This window comes from Budorcas taxicolor, chromosome 10 (genome assembly GCF_023091745.1).
Source record: "Budorcas taxicolor isolate Tak-1 chromosome 10, Takin1.1, whole genome shotgun sequence".
NCBI lineage: Eukaryota > Metazoa > Chordata > Mammalia > Artiodactyla > Bovidae > Budorcas > Budorcas taxicolor.
The window spans coordinates 83,484,431-83,497,317 of NC_068919.1; the positions used below are offsets into that span (position 1 = coordinate 83,484,431).

The 12,887-nt window shown below is 39.1% G+C and overlaps 1 protein-coding gene across 3 annotated transcripts in view; it reads left to right on the forward strand.

The window, feature by feature from the left end:
- Positions 1 to 12,887, forward strand: part of ZNF410 (zinc finger protein 410) — a 43,009-nt gene that overhangs the window by 26,651 nt on the left and 3,471 nt on the right. For 2 of the 3 annotated variants that reach the window (XM_052646503.1, XM_052646504.1), the window contains 6 exons: positions 391 to 541; positions 1,034 to 1,215; positions 5,309 to 5,398; positions 7,936 to 8,061; positions 8,813 to 8,953; positions 10,350 to 10,477. In XM_052646503.1, the coding sequence (XP_052502463.1) occupies positions 391 to 541; positions 1,034 to 1,215; positions 5,309 to 5,398; positions 7,936 to 8,061; positions 8,813 to 8,953; positions 10,350 to 10,477 (818 nt within the window). The remainder of the gene's footprint in view (positions 1 to 390; positions 542 to 1,033; positions 1,216 to 5,308; positions 5,399 to 7,935; positions 8,062 to 8,812; positions 8,954 to 10,349; positions 10,478 to 12,887) is intronic. The other variant, XM_052646505.1, reaches the window with a different exon arrangement.

The window sequence follows — 12,887 nt, forward strand, 5'->3', positions numbered from 1 at the left end:
ACAAAGATTGCTGGGGAAGGTGAAGGTAGATATGTGATTAATGATCACTAGCAATGGCACCCCACTCCAGTACTCTTGCCTGGAAAATTCCATGGACAGAGGAGCCTGGAAGGCTGCAGTCCATGGGGTCGCTGAGGGTGGGACACAACTGAGCGACTTCACTTTCCCTCTTCACTTTCTTGCATTGGAGAAGGAAATGGCAACCCACTCCCATGTTCTTGCCTGGAGAATCCCAGGGATGGGGGAGCCTGGTGGGCTGTCTATGGGGTCGCACAGAGTCGGACACGACTGAAGTGACTTAGCAGCCGCAGCAGCGGTGGTTTTATTGTTTGAACCAAAGTATCTGAGGAGAATCCTTCCCTGGATTACAAATATGTGACTCTGTTGCAGGAGAAAATGTCCATCTTGGTTCTGGTGATGGGCAACCCAAAGATTCTGGGCCCCTTCCTCAAATGGAGAAGAAGCTCAAGTGTACAGTTGAAGGCTGTGACCGGACATTTGTGTGGCCAGCTCACTTTAAGTACCACCTCAAAACTCATCGGTGAGCAAACCCAAAATTCCATATTTGAAATGTTCCATATCAGGAATGTTGATGTTTCTGAAGGAACTTGACAGAAATCCCCCTACTTGACAGATTAAAGGAAAGCAGGGGCTCCAGCTCACCTGTGGTTAAGATGGCTTTTGTTCTTTAATAGAGACATTTGCATTGTCTCATTTACCTTGTTCTTGACAGATATTTAATAAGACATTTGTCACCTAAATGTCTTAGAGCAAGAGTTCTCAAAATCTCATCATAAAACGTAATTTTTGGAGAACTTAATAATACATAAGCTTAAACTCTACTCTGAACCTATGAAATCAATATTTTCAAGAAGTAGGGAATCTGTAGTTTTAACAAACTTAAAGTGATTCTCCTACATCCAGATTTGGGATTTACTGTCCGTTTTGAGAGTCAATAGGAGCTTTGACTTGTTCTCTCTAGCAAAGAGCATTTTCAGGCTTTGTTGCTTATGTGATTTTTTTTTTCCTGCAGAAACGACCGCTCCTTTATTTGCCCTGCAGCAGGTTGTGGGAAAAGCTTCTATGTACTACAGAGGCTGAAGGTGCACATGAGAACCCACAATGGGGAGAAGCCCTTTGTGTGCCCTGAGTCCAACTGTGGTAAGCAGTTCACTACAGCTGGAAACCTGAAGAACCACCTGCGCATCCACACAGGTGTGTGCAACCTCAGCACTCCCGTAGGCCGTCTGCTGCTTGGCTCAGCGCTTGCTGGCTATCCTTAGTGGGTGAAGATTGGGGTTGTTGCTAGAACTCTGAAGATGAAATTTCTTTTTTTCAGATGCCTCAGGGCACCTCTTCGTGAGAATGAACAGTTTGATTTCTGCCTCTAGTAGCCTTAAACAGAAAGGGGATATAAGGCCTTCTCTAATAACAATGATTTGATGAGATTTGGACAGAAGTGAGTCTTTCCAGATATCCTTGAACATTACATAGTTTTAATTTTGGTCATTAACATTTATTAAGTTACACAAACCACACAGATCCTATTTTAGGCACTAACTGGGGTAAGTTGAGGGGAAGTACAAAAGCTAAGATTAATCCTTGACTTTGAGTTAACTTTTTTGTTAGAACCTCACAGCCTGAGAAACAGAATGGAAAAGGGTCTTATTTTGGGGCAAACAGCATGTTAATATCAAAGGAGCAGACTAAAGATACCCTGACTTCTTAATCTAAAAGTTTAAGGGTAACTTTCTGAACCCCTTGACCAAGCTGTGCTAACTCTCTTGCCAGAGCTTAATCTTAATAATTAAACCTAAACTACTACCATAGGATGTGTAACTATTCTTCCCACTTTGTTGCTACTTTGTTGCTATCTTCTCTTTCTCTTCCTTATTTATTCTTGCCTTGCTAAAATGACAGCAGGTACAAATAAATGCCATTTAGAAAGTGAAAGCCAAGGTGAAGCCACATGTGTTCTGGGGATTTCCTCTAGATTGACATTACCACTGGGATATGTTTTAGGAAAGAATAGCTCTGTTCTCAGCTCGTTCTTGAAAGGATAAACTATTCTTGCTCCAAGAAAGCAGTTTGAATAAAAGAACAAGAAAAACATCTAGCTGAATAGCTAAGGAAAGTAGAATTCACTATGCCTTATTAAATTCAGTAACCTCTTTATCCTTGTGCCTCTCATCTTTGTAGCGTTTGATAAAACTGAACATCATTTATTCAGAGTGTGACCTGATTTTCTCTCTTCATTCTGACTCTTGCTAGCTCTCCCTTGTTAATCCAGTTGTGGACCAATTTCAGAATTTTGAGTTTCTCCCATTTTACTCGATATGGTCTCTTTGCAATCTCAGGCTTCAATTTAATAATTTCTTTTTGGATGCCTCACAGATCTGACTCTCAATAATTAGCATAGTAATAAAAATTAACATTTATTGAGGCAATTTAATATGTACCAAGCACATACACATTGTCTTATTTAATTTTCAAGGTACCTTCATGCTTTAGATATTGTGTTTATTGATGGAGAAACAGAAGGAACTTGTCCAGTATTATGCAGCTCGGAAATGGTAGAGCTGGGATTTGAATTCTGGTATGACCCCAGAGCTCTTCCAAGTATTTTATTTTTAAGTGCTGACAACGCATTTTATCTCAGATGTCAGAATTGACCTCAGCTCTTTTTTAGTAGTAACGGTAGTAATTAAAGCTGCCAGTTTTAGTGGTTTACCATGAAGACTGCTATGTACCAGGCACTATACTTAATATATTTAACTTGTATTTTTTCATCGAATCCTCAAAGTAATCTTTTGAGGTTGTATTATGTTAATTTTATAGATTTTCAAAAAACTAATTCTCAGAGATGTTAAATATTTTCTCCACACTGATAAATGGTCGTGGCAAGACTGGAACTCAGGATTAACTGGCTCGTGCTCTTTAACCATTCTGCAGCAATGTCTCTTGAACCTCCAGTCTTCTTTATCTCAGCAAAATCACCATCGTCTCAGTTTCAGAACAGGAAGGCCGTCTCACCTAAGCCAGCTTGATGAAGAGATTTGTGCCACTAGATTCTGGTGAATCGTTTTTGAAATCCTCTTTTTCTAAGGTTCTTGAGTTCATCTTGTTAAACATTTAACCTTATTTATTAACTGGAATTTTCTGTTTTTCTGACATTCTATCATATATATGAGTGTATTTTTTACTCATTTGGCAACTTTTGGAGTGCATAGCATTCTGAGGTTAGTGTGAGTATACAGATATGCTTTCCAGAAAGTTACAGACCACTGGGAAATCATAAGCCTTAAACTGTGTGGTACAGTCTTAAAGAACAGTACAGTCAGAGCTGTGCTCCTCCCTCCGTTAAGGCCTAGCTCCTGTCTTGTCACCATGCCAGCCTTACTTGCTGAGTTTCCATGTTTCTCCTTTACTCTCTCACACTGTCACACTCGTAACAGTTCTGATACCGGATGTGTTTTCCTAAACCAAGCAGTTCTCTGCAACACCAACTGAGCAACTGAATTCTGACACTTAAGATAGTGTCAGATCCCACATGCTCAGCTCACAAGACTGCCACTTACTTCAGATGTCAGTTTCAACCTCAGTCTGACTTGGCTACAGTTGGAGGTTCCCATGACAACCTCCTCCCCCACTTTGGATTTGATTATTTGCTAGAACAGCTCACCGAAATCAGGGAAACGTGTTACCAGTTTATTAAGTAATAAAGGATATGATAAAGGATACAGATGAGTAGCCAGATAAAGAAAGAGATGCATGAGGGTGAAGTCTAGAAGAGTCCCAAGCATAGGAGCTTCTGTCCCTGGGGAGTTGGGGTGTGCCACTTTTTGGCACATAGACCTGTTCACCAGCGCAGAGGCTCTCTGAACTCTGTACTTTTGGGAATTTTATGGAGGTTTCATCACGTAGGCATGATTCATCATTAACCCATTTCCAGGCTGTCTCTCCTCTCTGAAAACTGGAGGTGGAGCTGAAATTTCCAAGCTTCTAATCTAGTGACTAGCCACCACCTAGGAGCCCACCAAGAGTCATCTCGTTAGAACACCTAGGAATTCCAAGGGGTTAGGACCTCTGTGTCAGGACTCATGATCAAAGACCAAATATTAGAACAGCAGATTATCCTAGTGCTGTCATCACTGAAAAAATTACACGGGGTTTAGGAGCTCTGTGCTAGGAGCTGGGATCCAAGACTAAATGTTAGAACATAAAATTCTCCTAGCACCCCTGTGTACAAGCGTTTTAAGAGCTTTGTGTCAGGAACCAGAGGCAAAGACCAATAATATACTTATTTCACACTTGTCATTTTCTAAACTTGCTCTGGGCACTTTCAGTTTCAAGGCTGTGCTCATACTAGTTCTTGTGCCTGAAATTTCCTTTCATCCTTGTCACTTTTTAAGAGCAACTTAAATACAGCTTTTTAAAAAAATTTAACCACAATAGGAATTTCTTCCCTTTATAAATACACGTAAGCAGTTTTTTATAAAGGAATTTATATTAAAGTTATGAATATGTTTATTTCTCACTGAGTTGTGACCCTTGGGAACTTTGGACTGCATCTCTTATTTTTTCATTTTTTATTTTGAAATATTTATAGATTTATGAAGAGTCACAAAAAAAGTACAAAGAATTCTATTTGTGCTTCACCCAGCTTCTGCCCAAAGTGCCATGTAGCCATAGTGCAGTATCAGAGCCAGAAAGTCAGTAGTACTGTCAGGCTTCAGTTTTCACCATGCATCTTTCATTTTTAAAATAACAATAATGTAGAAAATGAGAATTACAGAAAAGCACAAAGAAGAAAATAAACCATAATACCACTATTGTGATATAACTACTGTTAACACATTATAACAGATTTTTCTGTATATCTCTGACTAGACAATTGTTTTTATAAGATGGGGTTATGTAATACCTGTTTTATAAGCTTTAAAAATATGTATTCTTAATCTTAAAACTGAATCTTAAGAAATTTATGTAAGAGCATATACACTTTTCTTGATTTTCTCAGAAGGGATGGTAAGAAGGTGGCTCAGTGCAGCTGGGGCTCAGCCCATGAGGAGGGAGAAGGAGGTATTAAGTTCAGAGGCAGCCACTCTAAAGAAAAGGGGGGTGGTGGGGTGGAGCTATGTACCAGAAGATCACTGAGGGGATACCTGCTGGATAGTCCAGTTGAAATATATAGTGTGAATTCAGTAAATCAGAGTAAGTGATTGAAAACAGGAAAAGATTGGTGGGAAAAGAGAATAAAAGTCATTTCATCAAAAGACTGAGTCTTTATCTCATTTTTTGCCTCTAGGAGAGAAGCCTTTCCTTTGTGAAGCCCAGGGATGTGGCCGTTCCTTTGCTGAGTATTCTAGCCTTCGAAAACATTTGGTGGTTCACTCAGGTACCCATTCATAGATTTCAGGGAAGATGGAGAGCCAAAGGGTAAAAGGTTAGGGTAGTAGTATAAAGAAATCTAAAGAGAAACAGATGCCTTGCTTTCCTCCCTTTCTTGACAGAAATCAAGGCCCTTGATACTTACCTTCAAAGGGTCATATAATCCAGGGGAAAAGAACCTAAGTATTATTTTCAGCTGAGCTATTGAACTGCTTTCTGATTGAGACCTTTCTCTGAGGAAATCAATAAATTTACTTGGCAGTACACTAGGTACTTCTTCATTACATCAGATATGGTACATGGAGTTATTCAGAGACTTGCCAAGGCAGAAGTGAACTCGAAGTAGAGTGAGATTCTAGAATGGAATCAGGAACTTGTTCAAATGGCTAGCCATGGAAAGCAAAGGGAAGCCAGAATGAGAGGAATGGAGAGAAGGAACTAGAAATTATTTGTCATGAAGACAACAGAGCAGTTCAGTGGCAGCAAGGGAGTTGGAGAGGTATAATCAGTCAGGGATGTGAATTTCAGAGCTGAGATCCTAGGGTTAGAGCAGGGTTTTAGTATGACAAATTCTAAGCAGAGGTAGCAAACTAATAGTCAGTGGGTTAGATGTGGACTTCCAGGTGTGTTTTGTTTGGCTTGTAGAGTGTTTTCATTTTATTGTTCTTTATTTTGTTATGTAAGATTTTGTCAAACTTACATAAAAATAAAGAAAAATACTTTTTTACGTAACAATAATGCCGTTACCATAATCTATCAAAATTAACAATAACACCTTGGTTTTATCTCAGACTCAGTCCATGTTTAATTTTTTTTCCAGTTGTCTCAAAGACGTCTTTTAAAGTGGATTTGTTTAAATCAGGACCCCAAAAAGGTCCAGTTGTTGCACTTGACTAGTAAGTCCTGAATGTAGATCTGTCTATACTTTCTGATTTTCATGTTCTAGACTTACAGCACAACAGAGTCAGTCAGGTACTATAGTTCATCTCACATTCTGGATGTGTTGGTTTACCTCATTTTGTGTCATTTAACTTGTTTCCGGTATTTCCTAAAAGGTTCAAAGGTTTTGGCAAGGATATATGATGTGTGATTGTATGTGTTTCATTTTGCATCACCTCAGGAGACGCACAGAGCTTGGTTGTCACAATTGATCAGTTGGTTCAGGTGGTTAACACCTTGATCCCCTCATTGTAACGTTCCCTTGCAACCTTTTGGCTTATGATTTCATCTTTGAATATGCCTAAATTTGTTACTTCATTGGGGTTATAAAATGTTAATTTTTCTAATTTTGTTATTCACATTTGTTAGGTGGAATTATTCTATATAATAGATCTCTATTGACTAGGATTATTTGGTAATTTGCACATGAAAGGATAAATATGTAATTCTTTTAACTGAGTTTTCAGAATAAGAAGTTGGTGCTCTGATTACTTTTAGTAGTATTATTTTCACTGCTTTTTCTTTCTCTTTTGCTAGTATTATTTTGAATTCATGTGTTTCTGTATGTTCACTATATTTCAGTCTGTTATAGTTATTTTAAAAAATTAATTAATTTGGCTGCACCACATCTTAGCATGCAGTCTTCGATCTTCACTGCAGTATATGGGATCTAGTTGCGGCATGTGAAATGTAGTTCCCCGACCAGGGACTGAACCAGACCCCCTGCATTGGGAGCTCGAAATCTTAGCCACTGGACCACTGGGGAAGTCCCCATTATAGTTACTTTTTAACAGCTTTTGGACCTAAAATGTGTATACCTTAAAATTCACCTATTGTAAATATACACATCAGTGATTTTTTAGACAATATATAGGATTACAGTCATCCTCACAATCCAGTTATAGAACACTTGTATCACACCAGAAGTTCCTTTGTGCCCCTTTGCGGTCAGTTCCTCCTCCCACCCCACATCCAGGCAATCATTGACCAGCTTTCTGCCTCTATAGATTTTGTCTCTTCTGGAAATTTTCTGGTCATTTCACTTAGTTTTTGCTATCTACTACTAAGATGTAGGCCAAGAGTCTTTGACGCTGCCCTAGGTGTGGTTGTCAGGGTAGGTAAAATGGAGGTTGAGGGTTTCAGACTTGAGGACATACAGGATGGTTCAGATCACTGTGTACAGGAACGACCAGTGTGAATGTTGAAGGCTGAGAGTTGTGGCAGGAAATGTGATAAAGGTGTGTGATGAATCTAGGGTTGGAATCCTTGAGGATAGTACATGTCCTTGAGGTTCATGGAAGACTATATCTGAAAGGAGTAGGAAATGTTCTGTGTCTGCCATGATCTTATACCAGAGAGGTGGTTTTGTGGAAGCAGCAGACCAGTGGGTCTGGAGAGCCTCGGAGGCTGGGAGCAGTGAGTATGCTAAGCCCACCTGGTGGCTTCCAGCCTTCCCCCAGGGACTAACGGTTGAGAGCCTGGAGAATGCTAGAAGGAGCAGCCTCTTCATGTTTAGTTTGACATCCTCTGGGCTTGTCCATCTAGTGCTTGAGTCCATTCTCTTGCTGTCAGATACGTACCCTGTCTTTTTGGTCTGTGTTTCAGGAGAGAAGCCACATCAATGTCAAGTCTGTGGGAAGACCTTCTCTCAGAGTGGGAGCAGGAACGTGCACATGAGAAAGCATCACTTGCAGATGGGAGCAGCTGGGAGTCAAGAGCAGGAACCAGCTGGTAAGGAGAAGAAGGTAGAGGGAGGGCTATATTTTGGGGGTTCAAAGAGGCAAATAACTGGCCTGTCTAATATGGGAATTTTCTGCTTCTGTTTTGGGTAGAGAGACTGGTTTCATTTGGTAGACTAGTGGTTTCCAAATTTAGCTGTACAGTAAAATTGTTTGCAGGTTTTTAAAACATACATTTTATATTGCTTATCTACCCCTCCCATCCAGCAACACCAAACAACCTGATAAATGAGATTCCTTGGGAGTAAAACCCCAGAGTCTATAGTTTTAAAAGTTCCTCTAGCAAATTTGGTGGTAACTGGTGCTGATGCATGAACTAGCACTTGTGTGTCACTGTGGTGAAGATTTCTGTATGACAGTAGTTTAAGCATTTTTTACTTATCAGTTATGACTCCCTTTTTTTTACCCTAACTTAAATTTGATAATACATTTTATTGTTACTCCTTTCCATGTCTTTCCTTAATCATTCTATTCTGAATACTCGCTTTTAGGGATGCACCCATCCTATATCGTATGTTAATTATCCAGATGCTGATCACAAACAAGGGTATTTATCCATGAGGCTGATTTCTTCCCTTCTAGGTTTATTTTTGCTTCCCAAACGTAAGTGAAATAGGAGGTGACATCCGAGATACAAGTTAACTTTTAGTTCTGAAAGAAAAGGCCAGCTTCCCCTGAAGGAAAATGGGGACCAGGCACAGCCTTGAGTGCTGTATGTCTCTCACATCCTATTCTCTGTGCAGCTGAGCCACTAATGGGCAGTAGTTTGCTTGAAGAGGCTTCAGTAACCAGTAAAAACCTGGTGTCTATGAATTCTCAGCCCAGCCTTGGTGGAGAGTCCTTGAACCTACCAAATACCAATTCTATCCTAGGAGTTGATGATGGTAAGACTTTCAACTCGCCTTTATTTGGGGAAACTGGCTGCAACTAGGGACTAAGGAATGGGGTTGTCTCCAAAATGGAGGTTTTAATTAATATCATTTCTTGTGAGTAGAAATGGCATGATTACCATTTGTGTTGTCTCTGAAGCGGATAAGTGAATATTTAAGAAAAATTTTTTTTCATTGAAAAGATAATGTAACAAAAGAATTAAAAATTTTAAGAAGAAAATTATCCATAATCCTAGCATCCTAGCCCAACTATTTCTATCTTTCCTATTGCAGTTATGGAAGAACTTAACTTTTAAAACATTTAAACAGAACATAACCAGGTTTTACAGAGGAGAATTAAAGCAATTTCTCCATACCTTCAAAAGCCATATCTTCTGGAGAAAAGAAAGGGCTCTGTAGGAAACAGTTGCTCCTCTCTGGTATAGAAAGTTCACCCAAGTTACACAGGCCAGGCCCTCTTCTCTGAAAAACTTAACAGGTGAGGTCAGCATGCATTTATTCAGTGCCTACTTGTGTACCTGGCACCATGGGAAAGATAAAAGTAGAAGACAGGGACCTTAAAATCTAGTTGAGAAGTCAAAACTTACATTTGGGAAACAACGCTGAGTGAGTAGAAGGTAGTGTTTTAAGCAAACATTAAGTTATGTGGTATCCTGGAAGAGCAATGTAAACTAGAAAACCCCTCTTAATTTATTTGAGAGCTAAGTGGTTTATGTGTAAGCTGTTTCCAGAAGATCTTCATGGTGATTCTGCTGATAAACATTTAATAAGTCAGATCCTGTGTTTTCCTTACTCATACCCCAGTCAGTTTTGGGTATAAAGACCATATTTGTATAACTTACATATGGAGCGTACAAGGCCCAGAGTGTGCTTCCACAATAAGCCTCTTCTGTTTCATAAATGATACTAGTGGATAACTGAAGCATGAGGCATAGAAATGGCATGGAGCTCCTTAGCCAGCCTTAAGGAAGATATAGAGGAGGAAGAGACAATGAGTAGGAACCTTGGAGCCAGGTGTAAGCGCTTGACCAGCACCTACTGTGCTGTTTCCATTACTGGTGACTGCTTTGCTGGTTGGCTCTGGGTCCCTGATTCATATGCAGTTTAATCCAGTTAATAGTGCTGAAGCCACATTACTCAAAATTCGTGTATTGAGAAATGGTCAGCAGTTACATCAAGATTCTTTACCTTTTCTTCCCATCCCCCTTTTGTAATACTTTCCAAATTCACTGATAATGATTATCAGGCAGGAATTAATTTGGAAGAAACAGGAATGTGGGATTCAGTTTTTTAGGGAACAGCTTTGAGAGTTCTTAAGGAGGGACTTGCTGATGAAGGTAGGGAAACCTTTGGATTCACTTTGCACTAAAACCTCGTTCTGCCGTTTCAGAGGTGCTTGCTGAAGGATCCCCACGCCCCCTGTCTTCAGTGCCTGATGTGACCCATCACCTGGTGGCCATGCAGTCAGGGAGGCAGTCGTACGAGGTTTCTGTCTTAACTGCTGTAAATCCACAGGAGGTAAAGCTGTCTCTTGCCCTTTGTTTCTGTGGAGAGTAAGGTGCGGACTGATTGGGGGGTCTACTTCAGAGGATCTGAAAAACATTCTTGTTTCCCTTTCCTGGAGACTTTGACTAGAGTATCTTCCTTTAAGCTAACCTGAGTGTTAGGGTCTCCTGAATTGAGAAATTAGTCATTCACATCTGGGGCGCTCAACTTAGTTTCCTTGATACACATGCCCTAATATATCATTCATTTTGCCAGAGTTGTTTGTCTGGGAGATAACCAGGCTGGACCAACTGAGCATATGGGAATGTGTCCACTTGTTTGTTGAGTAAGAACTATTATCTAAATCAAAGAGGGCTTTTAGGTTGATTCTAAGCACCCCTTACTCTATTTGTTTGGTTCTGATCCAGAAAACAGAATGAAAACCAGTCGGGCTTCTAGAATCTTCTGATTGTCCTTTTACTGGCCTTGTGTTGTGGAGGTAGATGACTTCATCATGAGCTTATTTTATATGCACATGCTTTTCCCAAAGCCTGTATATCCTGGCTTTGGCATTAGAGTATCTCTTACTTTTCATTATAACCTTTAGACCACAGTCCACCATTACAGCGTCTATTTGAGTAGTCGTAATTTTTCTGTAATATTTCTGAGGATACCCAAGTTCACAAGGCTCTGAGCATGCTGTTTTTGCCAGAACCCTTCCTTGTATTTATCATTGTGACCCATTGTTTCATTGTTGCTTATGTTATATTGAAAGCTTTTGTTATTTGTTATCATTGGTTCTTTCCTAAGTCTCCTTCTCCTGGTGACTGCTTTGAAACATGTCTCAAGTGGAGCCTTGCTTTATTTTTTCCTTGCTTCATATATCTGTCTAAAATTTTTTTTATGGAAGTTTTCAAAGAGTACATATACCGAGTAAGAGATTAGTATAATGAACCCAGGTAGGTATCAACCCATCTGTCTGCTGTTCTTGTCACTCCCCTCCTACTGTTTGCTGTTGATGTTTTTATTTATACTGGAGTATTTTAAATCAGATCACAGACATTTCACCTGTAAATATTACAGTATATACCTCTAACAGATAAAGTTTTTCATAATTATATCTGTATCATACCCAGTAAAATTAACAACAATTTATTGGTATCTTCTGATATTTAGCCTTTTAAATTTTTTCTCAGAAATATCTTTTTATGGTTGGTTGGTTTGAATTAGGATTCAAACAAAGCCTATATATTGCATTTGGTTAATAATTATTTTTTTATTTCTAATAGGCCACCCCTCTTTTTTCCAGTATAGCTATCTATTTAAGGAATTGGATTATTTGTCCTGTATAATTTCCCACATTTTTATTTTAGCTGATTGACTCCCTTTGTTGCTTGATACACTTCTCTATCCACAGATATCCTGGAAACTGGTAGTTACGTTTAGGGGCTTGATTAGGTTTCTGTTTGTTTTTCCCTTGGCAAGACTATTTTGTTGGTGGTTCTCTTACTTCCTACTAGGTTTCATCAGGAGAGACATGATATTCAGTTGTTCTCTTACAGATCTCAAGATTGACCAGTGGGTTATGTAAAAGCTTTAGCAACCATTACTTATCATGGCCTAGATCTCTTTTTTCATTAGGGCTTAAACAGTGATATCCTGATTCTCTTTTTTCCTTCTGCTTTTATTAACTGTGATTCTTCTATAAAAGAAATACTTTCATTAACTATTGGGTTGAATAGTTCAGGAAAATAATTTCCTTCTCTTTGTACTTAGTATAAATTACTTGACATACAAATCCACAACACTCAGTGTTTTCTTTTTTGAAATGTTTGAAACTTTGGAGCTTTTCTCTCCCATACACTAAATACCTTTTTTAATTGAAGCACTCCATATTACCCCAAATAAATGCCAAATGTATGAAGACTTAATTCATTCAACAGATACTAATATATGTATCTTTAAATATTTCAGTATATACCTCTAACAGATAAATAGTTTTCATAATTATATTTTTACCATACCCAATAAAATTAACAACAATTTATTGATATCCTCTGATACTTAGCACAAGGCACCCAGCTGGGTACTAGTTATATAGTAGTAAATACAATCTCTGCCTCAAAGAGTTTATAGTCAGAGTTAGGACCTCTACCTTTTATAACTCCATAGTTATATAAATGATGGCCCTGCAGTTGTGCTGTGTAGAGAGTTTAGAATGGGAAGGGCAACAGGTCAATAACCAGCAGATTTTATTCCGGGTAGTCGTGCTAGTCTTGGGGGAAGTCATGGAATAAATTTTGGAGCTTAAGTTGAGACCTGAGGGATGAATAGCAATCATCTTGATGGAGATGTGGGAGGGATTTGGAAGAAGTTGAACAGGTATAAAGGCAGCAGTATGTACAAAGGCAGAAGGTGAGAGGGAGCATGCCCAGCTATGGAA